Genomic DNA, 26,981 nt, shown 5'->3' with positions numbered 1-26,981 from the left:
GTTTTTTCAGACCCGTTTTTTTAGCCTTTTCTGGCAGCCTTATGGGTAGATAACAATCAGCTTCAGATCGACAGTAAATCCTGCTGCTGCCAGTGTCTGAGGGAAGTAATGAAGTCCAAACCTCTCTCCCACACCTCAACCCTCACCACTAAGGTTACAGAGAGGCCCCAGGGGCCACGGAAGCCCCTAGCGGAGGCCCTCTCATTCGTCCACTAGCACCCGGCCCAAATGGGAGCCACATGTGCCAGGTTACTGCTTAATTCCAATGAGGGGTTTCTTCCGGAGGTAGGGCACCCCTGACCCCTGCAGACGGCCCCTAGAGGCCCTGTAGCAGGCAAGCAGACAGACACCCATGTGCAGTGTGTTCTCACTCAGTACCTGGCCCTGCACCTCACCTCAGCTCTGCCCCAGACCTCCAGGACCATGCAAGGTGCTCCACAGAAGCACCAATCATTAGGCTTTCAAACAGCAGCCACTTGATTCACTCCCCAGATCAATAAAATGTTGCTTAACTAAAGAAGATTAAATAACATTCTGAGAGGAGATGGGGAGTGTGGTAGCATATCTTCCCTTTAGGATTTTCGAATGGATTGTTGATGCAATGACTTCCTGTCTGGAACTGTTGGCCAATAGTGGCCCACACACTCAGTATAGGAAGCAGACACAATCATGACTCTTGTTGGCTTTTCAGGGAAGAATAGAGTCAACATGTCAGTCTGTAAGCCCAAGAACCCCTCCATAGAGATAACATACTCCTCTGTGGACAAACAATGGCCAGTGGCTTTGGGAAATGTCAAGGGTTCCTGTTCCGTCCGACCAGTAATTAGTGCTGTGTCCTTTGCTGAAACAACACAGACATAAGGGCTCTTGATTTATGTTTCCGTAGCTCACTGAAAACAAAACACACAATATTGGAGGAAATGTTCCTTTGGCAATATTGAACACCGTATCGGACATCCTTATGTCTTTGTTGGTTATTCAAGATGCTAAGCCTAAGGGGAACATTTGTTTTCCATTCAACTTAGCCACCAGATGAATAAAGAACTTGCATAGAGGAATCCATGGCATGCCTTCTTACAAGACCTGTCTTTGCATGCTTTTACATGCTGATTGAAATGCATTGAATTCATGGTATGTTCTTTAATGTTGATGAGAATCTACAGTATATTATAGATAATGAATACCTTAAACTTCAACTGCTATGGTTTATGATTCATCCTCAACTTAAATAAGCATGTTATCAGCTCTTTAACCTGTTCAACTCTGACGCCCTCTGGTGGCATTTTTTAAATGATGCATAATATTGTATACTACCCTCATAAAGTACAATTCGATTCAAAAAAAGTCCTACAAACACATGCTTAGTACTGTTAGAAAGAAATGTGGGATTCTGATAAACGGTGTCCGACACAATGTGACTCATACAGAGCCTGAGATATAGCAGTCTCAATTGTTAAATGTTGGGGCATAAGAGATTGAAAAATCTAGCTTTGACATAAAATATGTCCCCAATTACTGTTCGAAAAGGACGTAGCTTTGAACAAAACAACTGCTCAGAGTTAAACAGGTTCAAATCAATTAGGTCTATCAAATGAAATGAAATGATGTATTGTTTGATTTGTTTCTTCTTTTGTTGTGGAATGGTGTGTTTTTTGTTTTCTTTTATGGTTGCTTGTTATAACTGACCCTGCCAAAATACAATGAGCACTGAGAAACACATTTTTTAAATGCATTTTTTAAATTAGATCAAATACTCTGCAATGAGAAAGTTAAATAATGACATAATACTGTAGAAAACTATCCAAAAACAATTGTCTTTTTTGACCATTTTATTCTGGCCTGGATCAGTGTGATGTGAACTTTTTCTGTAATAATGTCAAGTTCACTTTCTATTTTGTATCCATTTCTCTCACCCCTTTTCAGGGTCCACCCGGACGATCAGGCTTTCCGGTAACTGTCTTTTAACTGTCTGTCTTTCGTTCTGTCTGTGTGTTTTGAGATCTCTCTGATCGCTCTGCTGAGAAGTTGTTTTTGTCCCAGGGTAATATCCCAATTCAATGAATGTTCATTGGAAACACACACACGGAGGACAATCAACCCAGGAGTTTGATGACTTCAAATGAATGAATCTGTATTTACTGGGATTGACAACTTCTCAGCTAAGATACCTCGGAGATATCTGCTCAACAGAGGGACTGAGTGCATTATATGCACAGTTTATACACTCCTTTGTGTGAGTTTGAATACCTTTGTAGACATACAATGCATTCAATAAGATTTGCAGTTGTCTTTACTTTTACTACATTTAGATTGGACATATAATTTGCATTGAAAAGGTTATGCCCCTTTTCATGAGCAGCCCATTAGAAACCCAATTGTATAAAAATGAGAGACTTCCACAGAGCATCCCAGACATACGTACTGTAGTTTTGGTATCACCTCAGACCCTCTTTTGCCTAGCTCTTTGCTTACTGTGTCTCTGTCAGTTTCCTGGTTACCCAGCTCTAACATGACTAACTCCCAACCAGCCAAATACACATGGTCTCCATCATAGAATGGCAACAGGAGGCCATCTTAGATCTGACCTTTGACCCAGCTACCAGCTCAAACCTGTGAACCCTCCTCAGTCCTTTCGGGCTCACTGGTGAAACAGGCCCATAAAACAGTCTGAAGTTGAATAGACGGCTCACAGGGCGAGCTTTTCAAGGGAGATTAGCTGACAGGTTTTGTCAAAGTTCAGATGTGATCCCTTCCAGTTTTTTTGATTGATGATGCTGTCAAAGAACTGGTAATTATATCAGAAGTGCTCTCTCCTCTTCTTGGGAAGGATGTGGTTTTGGAGAGGGAACTTGTCTGCATTCGAATCAGTCATTTCTCCCCTTTTTCCATAGAGTGTTGTATGTCAGATTTGAGCTTTGAACAAAAGCGCAAAACCACCTTGTGTGATGTATGAACTCTTTTTCCTTTTGTGATTAATCAAAGGACGTGAGCTCCGTACAGTCCTGTCACAATGACACTACACTTTTTTTTCCTACTTCGAGCCTGATCTATTAGCACATTTCACAATATCGTCACATAATTATCACATTAAGATGCGTGTTTACTCTCATAACACTTTGAAACCCTATACATCCTCCTTCAGTCACGCCTCATCTAAAGTAATGCAGGGGTCTGAGTTGTGTGCGTGTTGAAGCAGAAGCCGTGCTAGCGGTGGCGAGGGGAGCCGTTATGACTGCGGTCAGTCTGGAGAGTGAGAGTGTGCTGGTCCCTAGGCTATAGTCCAGCTGAGTCTCATTACTCCTGCTAAAGGAAAAGTCCACCCAAAAACTATCTTTTGGTATTTGTTTCATTAGTCCATTGTTGATATAGTCCCAAAATGTTTTGCTTGTCAGCAATCAAGTTTTCAAGATATATGACTTTCAAAATACAAAAATCATCCCCGTATGATGCCTTTTGCATCATCTGCTGCTGCGTTTTGCGTCACATGATGCAGAATACACCATACAGGGATGATTTCTGTATTTTGAAAGTTACAAACTGTATCTTGAAAACTTGATTGCAGACAAGCAAAAACATTTTTGGGACTATGTCAACAATGGACTAATGAAACAAATACCAAAAGATAGTTTTGGGTGGACTTTTCCTTTAATACACCTGAGAGGCCTCCACACTGCACCACTGAGGCCCTGTGTAAATCCTCCTGTCCTGAATCCTGACTGTACTGTGTGGGTGGGTGTAGGGGAGATGTGTGTATGAGTGTGTTCGGAGGGGGGGGTCAGCAGTGTGGTCAGAGACCACTGAATTTGAGACTGCCGCAGCCCCAGCAACTCTATCTCCCAAACTGGGAGTGACAGGCGCTGCAGAGGGAGAGAGAGGGGGTGGTGTGTGGAGAGAAAGTGGTCGCTTCAACTCTTATCTTTTTTTTTTAGGGCAAAAGACTTCAACAATAGAAGGAACACACATTGAGTAATAGAGTGGGGAGCGTTCAGATTGCTGTCTGAGATTTCTCGGAATGCTGCCTAGCACAATAACAGACTTGGCCCTGTGCGCGATAGAGGTTAGAGAGCCGGCTGTTCATCTGATGCTCGGAAATCAACAGTTTGAGGGAAAGCACCGTTAAGTGACCATAGGAAATGGTTTGTCTCACTTTTGCTCGTTCTGCTCCTTATAAAGGCATTATACTCAATCTGGGGGAATTTTGAGCAGTTATGATATTGCACGGCCTTGTCTTGAATCAGGACCTTGGACAGGGCATATAGAGCACTGCCTTAAACCAGCATATCTCCAGAGACCTGATAGCAATGCTCCCATATGGAGATCATTGTTTTTAATCACAGCGAGCTATAGCTGTTTGTTTTTGTGTAATTAGGCAACTCTCTTTATTTCCTCAAAATAGCCATCACCTTTTTAAGGAGTGGAAGATAGTCAGCTTGATATTCAGATACACTGAAAGATAGTCAGCTTGATATTGATGTACACCCATGTTAGGTTATTAATTAGGTCCATACTATATTGGGGGGGGGGGGGGGGGGGGGCGGTGTAGCAAGAGTGGAAGTTCAACCCAGGCCTCTCCACTCAACACCCCTCACAGACTCAGGTATCCAGCACATGTTGCGTTGCTGTGCGTTGTGATGACTTATGGGGCTGGCCCCAACCTGGAACTTGTTTCCGTAACACGTCATCGGAGTGAGTCGTCAAAAAGCTGTCATCGCCAGCCTACTCCAGGATGCCTGTCATGGGAGTGAGAGGGCGAGTTGCTCCTACTAAGAGGCTTTAGGAATGAACACCTTTTGCATAATAAATCATTTCAGCGCGTCCAGAGTTTACGGTCATTTAGAAGAGTGTGAACAAAGGTTATGCAATGGCAAATGGACAAGGGCATGACCTGGGGAGTGGAAGGTCATTGTGGACTGTCACGTCCACTGGTGATGTTTACAGTGTTGCAAACAAAACAAATAGCTGTTAAACCCTATGTGTCCCAAATTGGACATGATACAGTATTTATGACTTCCACCCAAATGTCTTGTAACCCTCTATGGGCGAAATAAGAAAACGGGGCAATATGTTCCAGCAATTTATTTAGTTATACATGAGGAACTAGAGAGTTCTATAGCTGTCACATAGGGAATGTCACTGTTAGTTGTGGCCACCTGGCAAATCTAATCTCTGACAAGTATCTGATGTGTAAGTATTAAGTGAAACTAATACAGTATATTAGGTAGTTATGACATAATGTTTACCTTTTTGATTTGTTTCAAATCATCCCTGATGAGGCTTGTTCTCTGACCACCATTAGTTCTCTGCTGCACTGACTTCTTTCAAGGCCTGGCATACTGTAGCTAGCCATGGGCCTTGAGGGAACCTACAGTTCTGGGCATGGCTGCATCAAAATTGCTCATCCTACCATTAATGTTTAGGAATAGTTCCCTAGTTCCAAAGCTACACAGTGGCTTGACTTTATCAGACTTGACCTACAGAGCCCGACCGTCTGCCATCAATTTAGACACAAATACATACTGTAATCTGTGTTTGCTGAAACAGCATAATATTACATTTTGATGGCATGACAGAATGAAAGCTCACTATAAGTTAAGCTGTTGGCTGTGATTGTAGTAGTGCTGGAGCATCTCGTAATTGTTTACCCCTTTCTTCTTGACTTTGCGTTGCTTATTAGGGTGACAAAGGAACAATGGGAATTCCTGGAAGATTGGTGAGTGACATGAGAATGTGCAACCGAGTAGTGTGTAGAAACAAAGGGACTTTGACCAAATAGAGGACACTTGAGTAATCACTTGAGTAGCATGTCTTCAACGTTTTAAAGAGAAATGGCACCAATGTTTAGGTTATGACCAGATAAAGATTTTTCAGATATTTTTTTTCTGACATTCTTTGTTAATTAATATATTGTTTAATATATGCATACGGAATTTTTGTGAAGTTTAGTACGGCCCATTGCAGAATGCAACCCTTGGTGCCCCTTCATAAATGATGAAAACTGATATATGAGGAATGGGTTTGGTATAGTTTGACATAGCTAAAGATGCAATGCATTCAGAAAGTATTCAGACCCCTTGACTTTTCCATACGTTGTTACGTTACAGCCTTATTCTAAAATGTATAAAATATTTTTTTACCCTCATCTCAATCTACACACAATACCCCATAATGACAAAGGAAAAACAGGTTTTTTGAATTTTTTGCAAAACTGAAATTTCACATTTACATAAGTATTTAGACCCTTTACTCAGTACTTTGTTGAAGCACATTTGGCAGCTATTACAGCCTTGAGTCCGGGCTCTGGCTGGGCCACTCGGGGACATTCAGAGACTTGTCCCGAAGCCACTCCTGCACTGTTTTGGCTTTTGCCCCAGTCTGAGGTCCTGAGCACTCTGGAACAGGTTTTGATTCAAGGATCTCTCTGTACTTTGCTCCATTCATCTTTGCCTCAATCCTGACTAGTCTCCCAGTCCCTGCAGCTGAAAAACCTCCCCACAGCATGATGCTGCCACCACCATGCTTCACCGTAGGGATAGTGCCAGGTTTCCTCCAGACGTGACGCTTGGCATTCAGGCCAAAGAGTTCAATCTTGGTTTCATCAGACCAGAGAATCTTTTTTTCTCATGATATGAGAGTCCTTTAAGTGCCTTTTGGCAAACTCCAAGTGGGATGTCATGTGTCTTTTACTGAGGAGTGGCATCCGTCTGACCACTCTACCATAAAGGCCTGATTGGTGGAGTGCTGTAGAAATGGTTGTCCTCCCATCTCCTCAGAGGAACTTTGGAGCTCTGTCAGCGTGACGTTGTTGTTCACCTCCCTGACCAAGGCCCTTCTCCCCCGATTGCTCAGTTTGGCCAGGTGGCCAGCTCTAGGAAGAGGGTTGGTGGTTTCAAACTTATTCCATTTAAGAATGATGGAGGCCACTGTGTTCTTGGGGACCTTAAATGCTGCAGAACTTTTTTGGTACCCTTCCCCAGATCTGTGCCTCAACACAATCCTGTCTCGGAGCACAATTTGGGTCTCATAGCAAAGGGTTTGAGCTCAAGCTCAATTTCGGGTCTCATAGCAAAGGGTTTGAATACATATGTAAATAAGGTATATCTGTTTAACAATATATATAAATATGCCAAAAATGTCTGAAACCTGTTTTTGCTTTGTCATTATGGTGTATTGTGTGTATATTGAGGAGGATTTTTTTTGTGTTTAATCCATTTTAGGATAAAGCTTAAAGGTAACAAAATATGTAAAAGGGGAAGGGGTCAGAATACTTTCCAAATGCACTGTATGTACAGTAGTTGTAATGTAACTTGGCATGTTTGCATGATGCTGACAATTCAACTTCACAAACAAGGCTCTTGTATACAGTAATGGCATTTATAAGTTGCTCATATAACCTAATATTTGCACTTGTAGTGTGTGTGGAAGTGACCTGCTTTTAAAGCGCTGTGTCATAAACGCCTATGACTGCTTATAAAGCCATTTAACAAACATTGTATCGTGTTAATGGAGCTGATTTTGTTACAGTAGTTACATACAAGCATGCCAAATCACTGAAAAGTCTTAGAAACATCATCCACTATTCCATTACTCGCCCCTCCCCTCCCACCCTCTTTCACACTTGTAGCTTTCAATTTATTCATTAATTTATTAGAACACAATGATTTTGTTTTAGGCCAATTGTTTATCAGACATTTAAAAAAAATATATATATATTAGAAACACAACTTCCCCATATTTCAAATCTGTTTCTTTTTTGGATTTGATACTGAATATATTCACGTGTTTTTGTGATTCCATGTGTATTTTGTAGTTTTCTGAATGCCTTTAGGGAAATGTTCAAATCAAATGATACTTGTTTACCCGATTTGGAATTGCCTGGAGACATTACATTGCCTGGAGGCACACATTGTTTATTTTAAAGATGAGGAAAACAGGTTGCGCTGACATGTTGCACGCACACTTTTCGTTTTCTCATTTATTTAGATGTGTGTATTTTGGATATGGCCATATTTCAAGGCAATTTTACCACCGCAACATTTAGATAGACACCAGCACCTCGGCTCTCTCTGTTTTGCTCAGTCATCGTACTGGAAGTGAATTTTCACAAATCCGACTCCGGTTTGTGGGCTTGAAATTCTGGCTTTAAAAACACTCCCTCCTTCCCCAACCTGGGGCGTTCTACAGTGTCGCTCCAACTGTGAGGCCCATGCAGAGTACGCAATATTTCACACAGTGTAGAGGAGTTAAACTACTTTGGTCCTCAAGCGCCTCCTCAAAGGAAGTCCTTTTTTCTGGCCTATCCCTCGCTCCCAGGCTCACTGCCTCTCCCCTCCCTTCACTCACTACTACTTCTGTGAGAATGTACGTCTCGACACCAGACAGCTCCCCGTGGCCCTAGACTTCAGCCAAGCCCAGCCTCCTCTCCCCACCCCCCATTCCCTTCCCTTCCTCTCCCTGTGACCACTTCTGAGGCTGATGCATGCCCTGTGTCTCTCTGTGCCTGTCTAACCCCGGTTCCTCTCTCTCTGTGTCTCTCTCCTCCTTCACACTTTGCATGTGACTGTGTCGGCTGTGACTGACCAGGGGTTAAAAGGATACGCAGGGGAGAAGGTAAGTCTATAGGGACGTCAGTAGGAACAGCCACCCTCCAAAGCCTGCAGGAGACAAGGCAGGGAGAGAGGCTTCAGCAGACTTAGTGGGTGGTGGTGCTGGTGGTGGTTAAAAGCGCACACTTGTTCACTGTACAATAGTGTATGGAGGTTATAGTTGATTTATTTCAAGGGCCCTAGGTCTGTATTTTTAAAGGGTGTTTGGGTCACATTCTGAAAAGCATTTCCCACCCTGGTTGGATTACCTGTGCTTTTTTCTTTCAATGAAACAGAATAGCAAAGAATTGTCACATAAGAGTCTCAGAGTTCTAACTTAAGGCTCCCTCTAGAACTTTTATGACTTTTATGGAGATCATGGTATCAGCAGATTCCACTATAGGTTTCAGAACCCTACGACTTGGAATTATATACAATGATGACAAATCTGCGTTGGTGGTGGTGCATTGCATCACCATGTGATCTTATTTCCATCTCAAAGATCTCAATATGTGTTCACTCCCTCGAATGGCCAGTAGTAATCTGACCATGCAGACGTTTCCAGTCCACTAAATGGCCACATTTGCAAAAGAGATCAGATTTATCCACAAAGCAACCACTTGTGGATTCACTTTCATCAAACCTGAGGTGATTTGTGATGTGCAGAGCTGAATGTGTGACTAGAGGAGAAACATGCGTCGCATTCTTAACTGTCGTGCTGTAGAGAGTAGCAAGCTAGCCAAACAACTCCAATATGGCTCAGCCAGTCTGCCTGCCGGCGGAGAGCCTCAGGAGTTATGGGTAGACTAATGTGACCACCAAGACGTTAAACGGAGAACCAGACAACGGCACTGGCTTTGGGAGGTCTCAACAGATCTGGGTCCAAAACAATCCAATGGCTTTCCTCATATTTCTCTGCACCGATTGTTTTAGGAGTGTAATATTGTGGCCCATTTCCCTCTGTGTGTGGTTAGCTCTGGGTGCCAGGAGAGAGGATGAGGAAACACAGGGGTTAGACAGGGAGGCTTGGATGAAGATCTTCATTAAATATGAAAACATCCTCTCCAGAACAGACAGAGCCAACACAAGGGGAACTGGCAAAGTCCAGCTCCGGCTGGGCAGCTTTTATATTCTTCTCTTAAAACTTTAAAACAAACGAGTTCTGTGGGTTTGGTGGTGGGTCGTAATGTATGAGGCAAGTGACTGGCAGATATACCAGAGAAAAGGAAAACAATGGTGAATTGGGTAAGTAGAGAGAGAACCACTTGGCCACTTGCGGCTGACTTTATGGGTATGGGAGAATTTCATATGGGAGGAAATTAAATCTCAAAGGCAGTCTCTGTCCTTGGTGTTTCATAGGCCTTGGCTGTAAATGTATGTATTTTTTGGGGTGGTTTCTGGTCTTAGTCGTGATTTTGGGGCTCTTGAGTTTGACCCTTTCCAACACCAGTAATCTGACCGCTCTAGAAGGGCATACATTTTGTTACGTTACAGCCTTATTCTAAAAAGGATTAAATGTGTTTTCCCCTCATCAATCAACACACAATACCCCATAATGACAAAGCAAAAGCAGGTGTTTAGAAATGTTAGCAAATTTGGAAAAATAAACAACTGAAATATTCCTTTTACATAAGTATTCAGACCCTTTACTCAGTACTTTGTTGAAGCACCTTTGGCAGCGATTACACCCTCTAGTGTTCTTGGCTATGACGCTATAAGCTTGGCACACATGAATTTGGGGAGTTTCTCCCATTCTCTGTAAATCCTCTCAAGCTCTGTCAGGTTGGATTTGGAGCGTCGCTGCACAGCTATTTTCAGGTCTCTCCAGAGATGTTTGATCGGGTTCAAGTCCAGGCTCTGGCTGGGCCACAAGGACATTGAGACTTGTCCTGAAGCCACTCCTGCGTTGTCTTGGCTGTGTGCTTAGGGTCGTTGTCCTGTTGGAAGGTGAACCTTTGCCCCCAGTCTGAGGTCCTGTGCGCTCTGGCCCTGCAGCTGAAAAACCTCCCCACAGCATGATGCTGCCACCACCATGCTTCACCGTAGGGATAGTGCCAGGTTTCCTCCAGACGTGATGCTTGGCATTCAGGCCAAAGAGTTCAATCCTGGTTTCATCAGACCAGAGAATATTTTTTTCTCATGATCTGAGAGTCCTTTTAAGTGCCATTTGGCAAACTCCAAGTGGGATGTCATGTGTCTTTTACTGAGGAGTGGCATCCGTCTGGCCACTCTACCATAAAGGCCTGATTGGTGGAGTGCTGCAGAGATGGTTGTCGTTCTGGAAGGTTCCCTCATCTCCACAGAGGAAAACTGAAGCTCACCTCCTTGACCAAGGCCCTTCTCCCCCCGATTGCTCATTTTGTCCGGGAGACCAGTTCTAATAAGAGTCTTGGTGGTTCCAAACTTCTTCCATTTAAGAATGATGGAGGCCACTGTGTTCATGGGGACCTTCAATGCTGCAGAAATGTTTGGGTAAAAATAAAGGGAACACTAAAATAACTCATCCTAGATCTGAATGAATTAAATATTCTTATTAAATACCTTTTTCTTTACATATTTGAATGTGCTGACAACAAAATCACACAAAAATTATCAATGGAAATCAAATTTATCAACCCATGGAGGTCTGGATTTGGAGTCACACTCAAAATTATAGTGGAAAACCACACTACAGGCTGATCCAACTTTGATGTAATGTCCTTAAAACAAGTCAAAATGAGGCTCAGTAGTGTGTGTGGCCTCCACGTGCCTGTATGACCTCCCCACAATGCCTGGGCATGCTCCTGATGAGGTGGTGGATGGTCTCCTGAGGGATCTCCTCCCAGACCTGGACTAAAGCATCCGCCATCTCCTGGACAGTCTGTGGTGCAACGTGACATTGGTGGATGGAGCGAGACATGATGTCCCAGATGTGCTCAATTGGATTCAGGTCTGGGGTACGGGCGGGCCAGTCCATAGCATCAATGCCTTCCTCTTGCAGGAACTGCTGAGCCACATGAGGTCTAGCATTGTCTTGCATTAGGAGGAACCCAGGGCCAACCGCACCAGCATATGGTCTCACAAGGGGTCTGAGAATCTCATCTCGGTACCTAATGGCAGTCAGGCTACCTGTGGCGAGCACATGGAGGGCTGTGCGGCCCCCCCAAAGAAATTCCACCCCACACCATGACTGACCCACTGCCAAACCGGTCATGCTGGAGGATGTTGCAGACAGCAGTACGTTCTCCACTGGCGTCTCCAGACTCTGTTACGTCTGTCACATGTGCTCAGTGTGAACCTGCTTTCATCTGTGAAGAGCACAGGGCGCCAGTGGCGAATTTGCCAATCTTGGTGTTCTCTGGCAAATGCCAAACGTCCTGCACGGTGTTGGGCTGTAAGCACAACCTCCACCTGTGGATGTCGGGCCCTCATACCACCCTCATGGAGTCTGTTTCTGACCGTTTGAGCAGACACATGCACATTTGTGGCCTGCTGGAGGTCATTTTGCAGGGCTCTGGCAGTGCTCGTCCTTGCACAAAGGCGGAGGTAGCGGTCCTGCTGCTGGGTTGTTGCCCTTCTACGGCCTCCTCCACGTCTCCTGATGTACTGGCCTGTCTCCTGGTAGCGCCTTCATGCTCTGGACACTACGCTGATAGACACAGCAAACCTTCTTGCCACAGCTTGCATTGATGTGCCATCCTGGATGAGCTGCACTACCTGAGCCACTTGTGTGGGTTGTAGACTCCGTCTCATGCTACCACTAGAGTGAAAGCACCGCCAGCATTCAAAAGTGACCAAAACATCAGCCAGGAAGCATAGCAACTGAGAAGTGGTCTGTGGTCACCACCTGCAGAACCACTCCTTTATTGGGGGTGTCTTGCTAATTGCCTATAATTTCCACTTGTTGTCTATTCCATTTGCACAACAGCATGTGAAATTTATTGTCAATCAGTGTTGCTTCCTAAGTGGACAGTTTGATTTCACAGAAGTGTGATTGACTTGGAGTTACATTGTGTTGTTTAAGTGTTCCCTTTATTTTTTTGAGCAGTGTATTTCATACATAATAATGCTGTAATGTAACAAAATGTGGAAAATGTCAAGGGGTCTAAATACTTTCCGAATGCACTGTATGTAGATCTTCATTTGTCCAGTTTGGTGAATCTCAGTACGATGGGAGTAACTGTAGACCTCTGCACTGTAGCAAACCATTTTTCTTAATGGTTTGCCTTTTGGCCACTGTGAGGCACAGGCACCATCAGTCCATCTTCTCCAGTACCACTGAGAGGTGACAAACCCACCTAACCTGAGTGTGAAAACAAATTCCTCCCCTCCCCAGTAGGCATTTGTTGAGGAACATTAAAATCACCTGCGTTTTATGATGGCTGGTTGGGCTATCAAAGATGTCCCAGTGATAAGGTTTCTGGGGAGAATGCTAATTAGGGAAAGTGCTGGAAACCCGAGCAGGCCCTGTCTGGCCCCAATGGGTTCTGAGATTTTGCTGGAAGGGTCCGTAGGTCTGTATGGATGGGGCTGACACTGTGCAAATCACCCACTTTGTGCCAAAGGAGCCCAGAGGGTTTTCCCCTGTTTTTACAGCAGTGCTGCTGACCTTCTGAGCACCGCTGTCAAGGTTTAAAGTATGGCTCTGAAATGAGAACTTTTGACTTTGCTGGAAATGTATAGAAATAAGAACACTTTTGCTCTTAGGCTTGTTTGCTTAAAATGTGGGAAAGATTAAATGTGCGTAGGAACTAGACTTGCTATATGTGTTACAGATGGTATTTTAAAAATAATTTACCATTGTATTCATTTGAGTGTTGTACATATTATATACAGAATTACTAAGGAGAACATCTGGTGAGCTGACTAACACTTTGAGAGAGGTATTATTTTGTTCCACTGTTGGTGCGTCTTCTCACTGTCTGTCTGTCTGTCCATAGGGAGCGCCAGGGGAGCCAGGCCTGTCCATCATTGGGCCACGAGGATCTCCTGTAAGTGTCATCACTTCTTCCTACAACTAATAATACTGTGCATGACCTGTACTGTTCACTTCCGCTTTAAGTCTTCAGTTCAATGACTCATGACCTTTCACTCTGAATAAGCCAGGCATGATAGTAATGTCATGAATTTGTCAACATGAAGAGTATATATTGTGAACCCCATACTCATGACCAGATACTGTAGCACAAATACCAGAGATTCTACGTTTGCCTGTCAGGACTTTCCAGAACAAGTTCTTGAGCTTGTCCACCACCGAGCTAATGGAGATTGAAGACTGATAATTACAGGTTGTTTGAGAGTACTTTGGCATTTTCTGAGGAAACCAGAGCTTCGATTTGGCTGTAATCTGGATCAGTCCGTGTTTCCTCAGCATGAGAAGTGAAAACATTCCTATACCTCTTAATAAAGTATTCCAGACACCAGAACCCAAAGGTCCCTGTTGTATTAAATCATTTATGTTCGTGAGATAAAATAAGACTTTATCCTGATTCAACTCCTTTCTTCTCCATTTCTCTTCTTTTTTTTTATCAGTAGACAGACAAAAGGGTTACTGTGTTGGACCTCAGTTTTGCACTTTCCTTTTTGATTATGCTGTGAAGAATTGGACATGTTTTATTTTGAGGTTTTCTTGTTCCGCCCTGGTTTTTGGACTGCGGGGTTACAGTACCTTGTTGTAGAGCCAATAAACTGGCTACTCAGGAGGACCAGACATCTGTTTTCCCAATTGACAATTAGCTACATACCTGTGTGCCCACTACCCTGGCCGGTAATAAGGCATTTCTAATGAACACCAGGCTACAAAGGAAGTAAAGCACAGCAGGAGAGTGAAGGAGTACACAGAGAACCAGTCAAGCAAGGGTACTTAAAAGGTGATTTCCCACAGCAGGTGAGGTCGATATGAGAGAGTCACTCTTGACCTTAGGAAAGGGAGAGGGAGTGGATTTGGTGGCGAGGTGGAGAGAAAAGAGTGGAAATTACAGCTTAGGTTGGCCAGGTGGTTCCTCTTATCTTGAATGACGACTCACCCTGCCATCCTAGAAGTTGTTTTTGTGACTTCAAAATGAGCGGCGTTGTACAAAACAAACTCATTCGCAATTTGGATCGTCTGTAACCAATAGGAGTATCAAAGTTGATAACATCGTCACGTAAGCCGGTTCTGGCCCAACCCATTGGTTTCTGGGACCAATCAGAACGGTCAGAATGTGTTCGCATTCTAGAAATCGTCGGGGAGGGACGCAAATACAGACTCATCGGGGAGGAGAAACATTAGTTGGCCAGAGCGATGAGGAATGGGTAGCCAGGCTGCCTGTTATCTGCCCGTGTCCTGCACACTGTCATTTCACAGATGACTAGACAAGACCTTGTTCTACTGCAACCTGACCACAGGGAAACAAAGGGAAAGGAACCTTTCAGTTGTTTCAGATTCATTCTCTATTAATTCTCTATGGAATACATACACTATGGTAGACCACTCAATATGACAAATGTATGTTAAATTATGTGGTCCACGTGTGGAATTATCCCTCAAAGTTGAATCAGATGTGTAATCTCAGTAGTTGTATCCTTACTAAATCAAATACAATCAAAGTTTATTTGCCGCGTACACAGATTAGCAGATGTTGAAGGCGCAGCAAAAAGCTTGCATTTCTAGCTCCAATAGTGCAGGAAATGTCTAACAGTACAATACTGAAACACAAATAATCCCAAGAAAGTAAAAACGAAGAAAAAAATGAAGAAGGAACAAAAAATTAAGAAATACCAGAACGAGCAATGTCTGGAATATAAATATGTGGTGTGTGTATAGACAGTATAGACAATAAATAAGAAAAAGGTATGTACAGCAGTAGATATGTAGGATGAGCTATGTCGAGAATACAACATGTACAGTGAGCTACAAAGTATTGGAACAGTGACATATTTGTATTAGTTTTGGCTCTGTACTCCAGCACTTTTGATTGGGAATGATGCAATGACGATAAGGTTAAAATGCAAACTGTCAGCTTTAATTTGAGGGTATTTCCATCCATATCGGGTGCGTCGTTTAGAAATTACAGTGCTTTTTGTACATTGTCTCCCCATTTTAGTTTACTGTGGATGCCACCATGATTACGGATAGTCCTGAATTAATTGTGAATAATGACGAATCAGAAACTTACAGACGCACATATATCATAACTCAAAGACATGCTAACCTCTCAGCATTACAATAACATACTTTTTTGATGGGAATGATATTTGTGTGTCTAACTTTCTGACTCATCATTATTCATTCAGGACTATCCTTAGTCATGGTGGCATCCACATTAAGGTAGAAGTGTTTAGAAACATATTATATTATTATTTACAATAAAAGTGACTCCAAAATGACACAACACATTATTTACCATGCATTTCTATCGGGCACAAAATAATCTGAAACACAACCAAAACAAACAGCATCCAACAAATGTGTAGCGTCACAAGTTGGATGTAGTCATTGTGTGCAAGGAATATGGGACCAAATACGTGTTGAAGGCTGAGCTGTAGTCAATGAAAAGCACCAGGATGAATAAATATAACTATAACCTAGTGGTTGGTTGGAAGGTTGTAAGTTCAAACCCCCGAGCTGACAAGGTACAAATCTGTCGTTCTGCCCCTGAACAGGCAGTTAACCCACTGTTCCTAGGCCATCATTGAAAATAAGAATTTGTTCTTAACTTACTTGCCTAGTTAAATAAAGGTAAAATAAATAAATAAATAATAGAAACCAATGATGAAGTCAGTTGACCATACATACAGCTCAACACTTTTTGCACGTTCAAGCACAAAACAACAACAAGATTGAGAGAAAATGGTCCCATATTGTGAATAGTTTTTTTTATCAGTGTTCTAGATTGTCTGTAAGGTTCATGTGCAAAGCATGTCATAAGCCGTGTCCTTAACTGTCTTTTCAAAACAGACAATCCCTTTCGGAGGAAAAACATGCATAGCCTCCAACAACTAGTCTGGTCTCAGACATATAACCTGTTTCATTACGAAAGTTCACCTCTTCTTTGTACATTTCTCCCAGTTTGTCTTTACTGCCCCCCTCTCTTTTTCCTGGGATATTGAATGGCTTCCTCTAGTCCCACAGGCCGGGTAGCATATCCACACCTAGTGCAGAATGTCTTCAACCAAAGCATTTTCATGAATCATTATTGACATTTACTCATTCAGTTTATTTGGCTTTTTCCTCATTCGCAGTCGATCTTGATTCGATCAGAAAGCGCCATCCTTTGTTTCTGTCATTATTCTAAGCCTTTTCAGTGTTGGGTTTCTCCCTCTTATTTCCTTTTGTCTTGAGAGTCAGTTGGTTTCCCCTCCACAACTCCCACAGCAGGCTCTCCCGGTAGTCTGCGGTAGCACTCGCCCTGTCAAGGTCAATTACAGCTCTGCCCAAATGTATTACTATGGAAGAGAAAAATGGCACCCTCTCACGCTGACCCTCTTACACCAGATTTTCACCTCAATCTTCCAGCAGAAAAAGAATCCCTCTAACTCAACATCTATTTCTGATTCACTTTAGGGACAGCCAGGAACTAGAGGCTTCCCAGGCTTCCCGGTAAGACTTTGCAGCTTCCCCAGTCTTTAAGTCTTTATAATCTGTGTTTTAATGTTTTGATTACTATTTTGCAAGTGGCGCTTTATTATGTAGTTGAAGCTCCCAAATGTGAAAACGTTAGAAATAAGATGTTTCCTGGCTGGTAATCTCCTGTGAGCAGATTCTGCGTAAACGCGAAGTTGACCAAATTACTTGAGATTTTACTTTTGGCTTAACCGAGATTCCCTGGCTGGTTAAGTGCATAAGTGCCTTGATTATTGGTCTTGTTTTATTCAAATCTGCAGCCGTTCTACTGTCTCCTTTATGCCTCCTAATCAGGAATAGCACCATGTCCAATAACAAAGCTTGCTCTTTATGTCGAGAGCTCAGGACTATAAGGTTCTATTTGCAAAAAGATGGTTCTGATATAATTGGCTTTAAAGTTCCAAAGCCTCATTGGTTTGAATGGGGTCAGCAATTGTTCTGTTGTGTTATTTTGAACATATCAACATGAATTGGGGTATTTAGAGGACTATATAGGTAGAGAATATTGAACAGAACAAGGCTATGTCAATAACTCTATTTTGACAAAAATGCAGAACCTTGTAGTTCCAAGCTCTCTACGTTTTAACGTGCTTGTTATAAATTTTGTGTCAAGTTTGAAAACAAAACATGCTCTATTCTCCATTTTTTTTTCTTGACCTGGAAATACCTCTCTTCCCTTCCTTAAGTAGGTTCATGTCAGTGCCATGGTCTGTGCAGCCATGTGCGTTATGACTGCTTATAACCTGCGTTGAAATGTTTTCCCCTCTTTTTTGCTCCTAGGGTCCGATTGGGTTGGACGGCAAGCCCGTGAGTTTCGCCCCATTTCTGACAAGTTTCTGACATGTTGAATAATTGAGTAATTGAAGTACTTTAAGAGCCTAGAATCTATCACCTTATGATGATGATGAGGATAATTAAGTTCATAATGATTAGGGTCATGATTGTAATAAAATCTCTATTAGTATCATTATTGTTATTATAGGACGGAGGTAATAATGTAATTTATATTTCAAAACAGTTTCCCCAAGATATTCAAAGAGACAGAGCTGTAGAAATCGTTTTGATTCTTTTACCACATGCATTCACTCTTTTATGCACACACAGGGGCAGAACGGCTTGAAAGGAGACTTGGTAAGCATCGTAGACATACACTCCTGCACTTCCAAAGGACTCAAACACTGTCTTTATGCGTTTTGAATGCCTTACAAATGTGATCACCATAAACGTGCACGTCGGTCATTTCTGCTTAAGCACCATTTGTTATCCAAGTGAACCTCATAGCAGGTTGTTTACCTTGTGCCCTAAGTGTAGGCACTAAATCCACTGGGAAAACACTGTTGTGGCCTGATGTTTTTTGTGGGGGGAGTAATGGGCTAGCAGTGGGTTGCCTGTTTTAAGTGACAGGAAGAATGTCTGGCCGTATTTAACTAGATGGGTTTTTCAGCTGTAATCCACTCTCGGGTTCTCAATCAGAGGTAAAACTGACCCAGATAAAGCACAAAGGAGCAAAGGCAAACAATCGGTTGACTTGTGCAATTCATGCATATGGTGATTCCAATTCTTCGAGAGTCAAATTCTTTGGAAACACTTAAATGCACCTCTAAATATACAGTATAAAATAACCACAAATAAAACAGTCAGACCACAGAAAGCATCAATTGTTGCATAAAAGGCTAACCATAAATATCTCCCCTCCAAAAGGATCACTCAAAAATTACTTATTTAGGCTTCAGAGATATACACATTTCTCCACTGGGGTGTCAGGGGATACAGATGATATATCCCATTACTCTGACATCGTTATAGGCCCACATGAATCCTGTGAGGCTTCTGAATGAGACACAATGACTGTTGAACGTCCCGTACCCCTTCACCTCCAGCCCTGTGACCGCTGGACAAATCTCCTCTAGGAGGTGGAATCCTACTTTTATTGATCACCTTTCTCTCCAATCTCCTTTTTAAATGGAGATAAAACCCAGTTCACCTAAAGACTATATTCTTCTTGGACGATGGTTGTGGTGCCCCTGAAGGCTGTTTCTACGTCTGGTCCTCCAGGCCAGCGGTCTGGCTTTTATCAGGCCAGCTGCCGGTTTTAGGGGCCTTTGTGTCTCTGTTAGAAAGCCATTACTCTTTGTTGGACTTGGAGAGTTATCATGAGGGGGCTTTGTTTTATTAGGGGTTATTCACGTCGGCTGTCTTTCGCTCGGAGCGTGTTTGGAGTGCTGCCTTCCTACAGAAGCTCACATGCAGGGAGCCGGCCTGGGCCAACACAAATGGCATGCCTGTCCTGGTCCAAGTGGGTGGATAATGTTCAATGTTGATTAATGTTAATTTAATTAGCCACTTTTCTTCTCCTCCCACACTCCCAAAAACTGTCAAACAATATTTTAACGGGTACCGAAGGCCAGTCTGTTAAATGCATAAATTATGTCTTTCCAGTCTCCACAATGCCTTTATGGAACTCCTATGCGCCAGGGTCACGGTCATGGAGTGTGCTTGATGTGTCCAACTGTGCACTTTCCCTGGGTTCATTTATCAACTAGTCCTGCGCCACTGACAGATGTTAGACAGCTCTCCCCAGGCCTTGATGTGTAGTCAAACGCAGCAGAGCAGGCTATGACAAGTGGTTGGTGCAGCCCTTTGGTTGGTGTGCCTGTTGGATCTAGTTGAATTCTCCTCGTGTCCATTTATTCTCTTAAAACAAAACCATTTATCCTCTTTTGTCACATGCATTGTACATTGAAATGAAAGGTTGCACTTATAAAATGTTGACAGTTTGACAACATTATGTTTTAACATGGTTTTAATCTGTTGATTGATGTACTGTTTATTACTTTTTAGGGTCAACGTGGTCCCAAAGGAGTTCCAGTAAGTTTTTTTCCCCCTTTCAGGTTTTGACAGCTTTTCTGTTGTGTGACATTTGTTGATTAATGTGTCTCTCTCTCTTCACAATGATCTGTTCTCTCCACTCATTCCTCTCTCCTTCTTCACCTCTGTTTACCTACTAGGGTGAATCTGGTCAGAAAGGAGAAAAGGTGAGTTTCTCAGTGACATTTTCTGAAGCTGTGAGAGCTGTACTCACCCATAATGTTAGTGGTATAATCGACTGTAAGCCAACATACAAGTGTTTATTACAAAATGACAAGGTTTTTCGTTTGAATGGGGAGTCTCTAACTCGCTATCCGTCTCTCTCTCTAGGGCGTATGTGGAGACTACAGTCACAGGGTAAATGAATCATCTCATATTAATTAATGTATACCTTGGAATGTTTATAGAGTGACTCTAGATGACCATGCTAAACTGTGATCGTTTTGTTGCTGGGAAAATTGCTCCTCGGCGATCGCTTACCGTAGCACCACAGTGGATGGTGCTAAAATGTAATTGTATGCTGAGTTGGAGTCTCTGTGATGTGTTCTCTGTAACAAATAACATTGTTCTCTTCACAGGTACAGACATAAACCAAGTTAATTGTGGGGTCTGCACTGTAATGGCAGTGTGTGTGTAAAAAAAGAGGCGAGACAAATGAGTCTGATGAGTAGCACATGCAGCACATACTGTTAGAGAAAAGGCAGCCCCATTATGCAAATCAGGCCTTCTCTCGGGGGCTTGGCTGTTTGAGTGAAAACAAGGCAATTACTGGTAGCCTGCTGGAGCACACACTACGTGATAAAGGTCTATGTGTGGGGGTGCCAAGAAAAATACTCCCCTGTGTGCTCAGGGATTGTTCAGATAGCTAAGTCCATTTCCAATGTAATTCAACCTCCCATTATGTAATGCCTTCTGTGAAGTCTCTTGTTTCCCCCAGCAAAACATACTGTAAGAATCAAAGAGCTCATGACAACAACTCAAAGCATGTGGGAAATAATGCTTATTTGATATACTCTGCAATGTGTTTAGGCTAAATAAACAAGTATAGCAGAGAATGTGTAGTTGAGAGGGAGAAGGTCAGAGCATTTGGGGTTGTTTAAAACCTTCAACCTGTGCTGGTGCCCCCGCCATACTGTGCGTGCATTGGATTGTTTTCATAAACGTCTCGGGGGCCCCCGGCACACACACTGCATGGGAGGTCCCTGCCAGCGAGTGGTTCCACTTGTCCTACAGGAGGAGCTGGGGGGGGGTTGGTGTTTTTAGTAGTGAGACGTAGATATCAACAGTTATTATATGTGGGTGTGTGGCCCATGTGGGTGTAGGGCCTCTTTGTACAGGATCTTCCAGTGAATACCCTGGCTGCTGTAATTTCCATTCCATTTCTGACGTTTAAGGTTTGTGGGTGACCCCACAACTGTGTCCCAGTCGTGCTGCAAAGACAGCCAATGCTCCACTCCCAGGCGTCCCTAAGCCTCTGTCCTCCACCGGTGGGGTCAACAGGTCACAGTAGAGTAGTGCTGTTCTCCAAACCAGGCCTGGTTCTCACACTGTCCACTGTTTATCTAGATTCAGAGTGGACATATTATGACAGACATCGGCCTCAATTTTCAACTCTTTTCATTCATTATATTTCTGAATACCAGAAAATGCAGCACATACTGTATTTTACTCTATTGCCACTGAATGTGGTAAAAATGCCTTCCATCAAGTTGGAAATATATACTCTCTGTTAAAAGTAGTCAAGTTGTACAGATCAGGTTCTGCTATATTTGAATGGAGAAAGCAATGGGACCATACGTATTGTAGCCCTCTTTAAAGCTGTACTTGATAATGCTGGTGAATCTCAACAGAAGCGGCGTATTGTACAGCCCTGTGTTGGAGGATTGGCCACAGTAAGTCTGTACTCTCTTTGTGGCAAGACTGAATCCTGCCTGATCTCCACTCAGCTACAACAGGACAGGGGGCAGGAGTACAGTTGATCTGGGAGATTGATGTCTAAATAACTCAACTGTTGCTTTTATACAAACACCCAATGGGGCTGCTTATTGCTTAAACTGGCAGCATTTTATCTGATCAATTACCATGTTGTACAGTATTTGACCTGAAGTAAGGTAGTGTATATCGTGGTAGCAGTATCCAATCTGACCATCGAGGGACATCAACACTCCCTTTTGACACCAACTCCTGGCCCCTAATTTGCACTGTTGTTACTTCGCTTGCTCTCTCTTTCTCTCCCAGCTCCTCTCTCCTCTCTCCTTGCCTTGACATTTTCTTGCTGTTCATGCTCATGTTTTGTTTCTATTTCTCTCCTTCTTCTTCCCTTCCCAACCCCCACCCCCCTCTCATTCTGCCCTGTTTCCTTTCCCTGGCCTCCCGGTGAACTTGTTGCCCTGTGACTTTCTTACACCGCTGGCCACCTGTGCTTTGTGACCTCAGCAGATGTTGCCCATCACCGTGCGCAACATGCCTCAAATAAACCCTCTAATCCTAAAGCGCCTCAAGGTACATTTCTCTCTGTCCCTTCCGGCCCCTTTCTGCCTTTCTCTGGATGCCAACCGCCGTCGACCTCCACCAAACCCCCCGTAATCCTCTGTTAACCCTCTATGGCACCTGGTTGTCTCAAACCTGAATTCTGTGATAAGAGGACAAGGATAGTGTCTCAGAGTCTGAGATACACTTGGTAGATATAGTTGGAATCCCAAAAATAAACAAATCAGTACTATTTACTTTGAGCATATTCGTGACCATAGAGGGTATATGAAGTGGATTATGTAAATGCCCCAGGCTTCAAGGCCAATTTAAATTCCATTAAGGTGAATGAAATGTTAAAAAAATCCCAACTTGGCTTGTTACTTGGTCCAACAAATCCTGCTTTTCTGTGGGAAAAATGTTTTTTTTTTAGGCAAACATAAAAAGCCTAGCTTCTATTATTTCCATAACCTTAGCAAAGATATGAAAAGAACAGAAAAGAAAAGTCATTTTTCTGGCAGGAAGTGAGTCTCCAATCCTCTGAAAGGACCTCAGTGTCTCTTCCTGTGCCCAGAGTCCAGCCTGCTCTGTTAGAAAGAGGGCCCCTGGCACAGGTGGACCTCTGTTGGCATCCCTCCTCCATTTTGTTTCCCCCGGTGTGCAGTCTCTCTGTGCCAGGATGGAATACCTTGTTTGGAGACAATGCTACACACTGTGGTAGATCCAACACTAAAGACGTAGAGGGGAAATACCACTCAGACCCAGGCGGAATTGGTTCTGCTGTTTAAAATGAGCCCCTGGAATCAGCATAACGGAATGTGTTAATTTAATGGAAGTACACCTGGATCATAAATCATAGCTAGACACATCCGTCCTGCATGGAATTGAGAAAATATGGATTTATTATCGATGGATGTGTTCTGGGTTATCTGAGCCTTGATGTCCGGCCTGATCACAGAAGCTCAGCTTGAGCTAAAGACGTGCTCCTTGTAAACACGGTGCAGTCCACTCCACAGTGATTAGAAAGTGTTTAAATTCAAGGTCAATGTTGTGTATTATGAAGTTTCTAAAGTTAAACCACATGTACAGTAATAAATAATATGTTTGCAGTATTCTTTTCATGTCATATCTAGACAGTCCTTTGTATAAAATGGAAATGACCTTGGAGATATGGAGAGATATGGTCTTAGTGTGTAAGACAATAAATACATTTCTAAGAAAGTGTATTTTCTGAGTTTGGTCAAATAAAGAAAGTAGATGTTTGAGACATAGGTCAATGGGATCGTAAGCTAGACGTTGGAATATGAAGACATGGTTAGTTGAGGTGTAGGCCTCTTTCCTCTTCGTATCTGTTCCTCGTAAATATGTTCATCTTGATTTTGTTTAGTCTTCTATTTTGTGCTGGTTAATTCCCCAGACTCACAGTTGAGTTTCCTCAGAGTGACACTAAAGAGAAATCAGCTGGCGCTTTTGGGGCCTTGAAGTTAACACGTCGCGTCGAGATCATTGAAAACACAAACTGGTTTTGACAGGATACACCATTTGAAGCACACCAAAAACACAAATATATCCTCATTTGAACTCAAAGTGGTGTTCTCTCCAAACATGGTGCTTAATGAAAAGAAACACCCGATAAGTCTAGATTCTAGCTAATATTGCCCGCCATAAAACTCCCAGTATGTGGAGTGCTTTGATGTGTTGCGTTGGCACGGCCTAGCATCACGTAGCAGATGGTAACTGTAGGTCTCTCAGCAGGGTGAGCCTGGAGCTCAGGGCCCACCAGGACCTCCCGGCCCCTCAGGGACCCCCGGACTGAACGGTGCAAGTGGACCACCGGTGAGTCCCCTCAGCCAGCTGACCACCACAATCAGGACTGGACCAGCGACTGCATTGAGGCAAAGGCTATGGCCATGGAAGTGGAAATTCTATGAGTGTTTGTCCAGAGAATGATTGTATCGGTGATGTATATTTTTTCTTAATCTGATGTAGGGTAAACCCGGTGAACCAGGAAAACCAGGAAAAGATCCAAGGGTGAGTTTGGTTTATGCCTCTTGCTATTTCCTGGACTTATGTATTTTCCTAATGGAAATTTGGTATTGACATGCTTGTAACTTCTTCATCTTCCCTTCCCATTTTCTCCAGCTCCTGCCAGGGATGAAGGTAAACGTCATTTCTATTCTCCATAATCAACACCATTATACATAAACTACATACAAGTGGACACGTATTACCACTTCTTATAGCTCCACGTTTGAAACGTAAATGATCCGTGATTGGCCCATATCTCTCGATTGTCACGTGTAGCTTCCAGTCATTCTGTATCTGATGTTCATGTTGGGAAGCCTTCAGGGTGTTTATTCCTGTTCTCTGTGTTGCTATTGGACTAGAGGACTATATTTATCCTGTTTATTGCCATGGATTATTAAGAATGGGGAATTTAGATTGTGAAGCATGGAAACAGACAGGAAGGGCTTTTTTTTTTTTTTAAAGCAGCTCGCCCAACCAATTTCTCCATTAAAAACTAAACCAAGTTCATATCACAGCCAGAAGTTGAAAGAAGTGTGCACTGTGTCTTTTGATTGGCTTTCACAACAAGGATATGGCCATCTGGTTGGAAACCAGTCTTTGAACTCCCCAAATTGAATTAAAGTAGTGCTTACTCTTTTGTTGACCCATCCATGTAATGAAAGAGGAGGCGTGTCTACTATACATGTGCTGTTTGTTACAGTGACTTTATATTAACCTTTTTGTCATTTTAGGGTGAGCCAGGCATGCCAGGAATAAAGGTAGGTTCTGGATCTCAATTTAAGCTTAAACACATAGTTCAATTGGAATTTGTGGTCTCTAGAAACTCACAAATTGTGCCTTGCATGATTTATAGGTATTTCACGATAGAGGAAAAGTAAGGACGGTCTATTTTTCCTTTAGTAGTGGAATCATTTTGTATTTATTATCAAGCACCTGCTGGGATTAAGGCACAACCAGAGGGAAGATATTTCCTTTAATCATCCCACGACTTGATTAATAAACACTCTGTTTGCTGCTTGTCAGAATGGCTACATTCATACAGTGAATGTGCCGATCGCCAATGGGCTGTGTTCTCTAGCACAAGTCACAGGAAATCCAGTTGCTGAACTCTGGATTGAAACAAATCATTGTGACCTATCTGTCTTGCTGTCGTCTGCAGTTCTGCGTCCGGTTACCTTTTCATTCATTCATTTTCACCCTCTTCTCTCTCATTCTGAGCCTCCCCGTTTGACCTCTGTGTCTTTCTTTCATAGGGTGATGTTGGCCCTGCTGGTCCCGAAGGCCCCAAGGTATTTTTTATGAACATTATTACCTGTTGATCAGTCTCATTTGACCTGTACCACTGACCACACTATCAGCAGGATCAGAAATCAGCATGCAGCCATTCCTGTACCTCAGTGTACTTCCTGCCTCACTGAAATAGCCCAGGTTTTGTATTAAGAGCTTAAACTACTCACAGTTAATTCTATTTATATACCCAGGCCCAACTGTAGCCTTTCTCCCCACTAAACATGGGCTCTTTCTCCCTCTGCTCTCACATTCTCCTTTAGTATTATACTATACTGTATAGGAAATCCAGGGATGGACACAGTCTCATACCATCATTGGTCAAGGGAGCATTCTTCTCACACAAACCCATACACACTCTCTCCCACTGGGCTGCTGTCGGAGCTAACCTTGGCTTTGAAGTACTGTGGGGGGCGGAGAGAGCCGTGCCTCTTAAACTCTCCACGTGCCTGTCCTTCTCCACCTTTCCGTGGCTTAATGGACTTCCTCTGGAGGGCTCACTCTCACAGCCTCTGCCCTTCACTGAGCTGGGCTCAGCCAGCACACAGTGTGACTGCACAGAGAGAGGAGGGGGGATGAAAAAAAAAAGAGGGATTGAGGGAGAGAGAGACTGCAACAGCCTGCATGGCTCTCACATCCCCCAACAGAACGGGGTCACATCCACACGAGCCTCTAGAGCAGGTTAAACGTCTTAGCCATCTGGGCAATGTCAAACTGTTTGGCTGTCAGCAAACCACAGCCCCTCTATGATCCATGCTCAAAGTCATTAGTACACTACCTCAAGTGATATATTGAAAGTTTGATTCAAACTGGGCGAGTTTGTAAAAATAGATATTTCTGTATGACAATTGCCATTTAATGACTTATGTTTGACCCCTATTTTGGGGAACTCTGGAAGAACCTACAGCTCCAAGCTCCCGGTTATGTTATAGCCTTGTAAACTCCAGCTTTCCTCAATCGCACTGTTTTCCCATGACAGAGCCTCAAAAAGCTCGGCCCGGTTTATGAGGAGGTTGGTCAACCCTACAGCAGGTTACCCGGAGGACGACCAAGACTAAGGCCATGTCCATGTCCAGCATTTCACCCCTTTGAAAGTTTGTATTGCACTTTAGGTGTTCCGAGGTGTTTGAGGTACTGAAATGTGAAGGCATTGAAATACAAAC

The 26,981-nt window shown here is 43.1% G+C and overlaps 1 protein-coding gene across 1 annotated transcript in view; it reads left to right on the top strand.

Moving 5' to 3' along the window:
* The first annotated feature begins 1,929 nt into the window (after positions 1-1,929).
* The window catches only part of LOC110527951 (uncharacterized), a 55,879-nt gene continuing 30,827 nt past the window's right edge, over positions 1,930-26,981 (top strand). The window contains exons 1-16 of the mRNA XM_021609614.3: positions 1,930-1,950; positions 5,675-5,710; positions 8,581-8,607; positions 13,502-13,552; positions 17,107-17,142; positions 17,947-17,973; positions 18,271-18,297; positions 20,008-20,034; positions 20,175-20,201; positions 20,365-20,391; positions 22,471-22,536; positions 24,259-24,339; positions 24,493-24,534; positions 24,646-24,663; positions 25,263-25,289; positions 25,785-25,820. Coding sequence (XP_021465289.3) covers positions 5,690-5,710; positions 8,581-8,607; positions 13,502-13,552; positions 17,107-17,142; positions 17,947-17,973; positions 18,271-18,297; positions 20,008-20,034; positions 20,175-20,201; positions 20,365-20,391; positions 22,471-22,536; positions 24,259-24,339; positions 24,493-24,534; positions 24,646-24,663; positions 25,263-25,289; positions 25,785-25,820 — 540 coding nt within the window. The 5' untranslated portion in view covers positions 1,930-1,950; positions 5,675-5,689. The remainder of the gene's footprint in view (positions 1,951-5,674; positions 5,711-8,580; positions 8,608-13,501; positions 13,553-17,106; positions 17,143-17,946; positions 17,974-18,270; positions 18,298-20,007; positions 20,035-20,174; positions 20,202-20,364; positions 20,392-22,470; positions 22,537-24,258; positions 24,340-24,492; positions 24,535-24,645; positions 24,664-25,262; positions 25,290-25,784; positions 25,821-26,981) is intronic.

Source organism: Oncorhynchus mykiss, chromosome 1, assembly GCF_057628025.1.
Source record: "Oncorhynchus mykiss isolate SJ-2025 chromosome 1, ASM5762802v1, whole genome shotgun sequence".
Lineage (NCBI taxonomy): Eukaryota > Metazoa > Chordata > Actinopteri > Salmoniformes > Salmonidae > Oncorhynchus > Oncorhynchus mykiss.
Note: the sequence above shows the minus strand (reverse complement) of the source record. Positions and strands in the feature narration are given on the sequence as shown.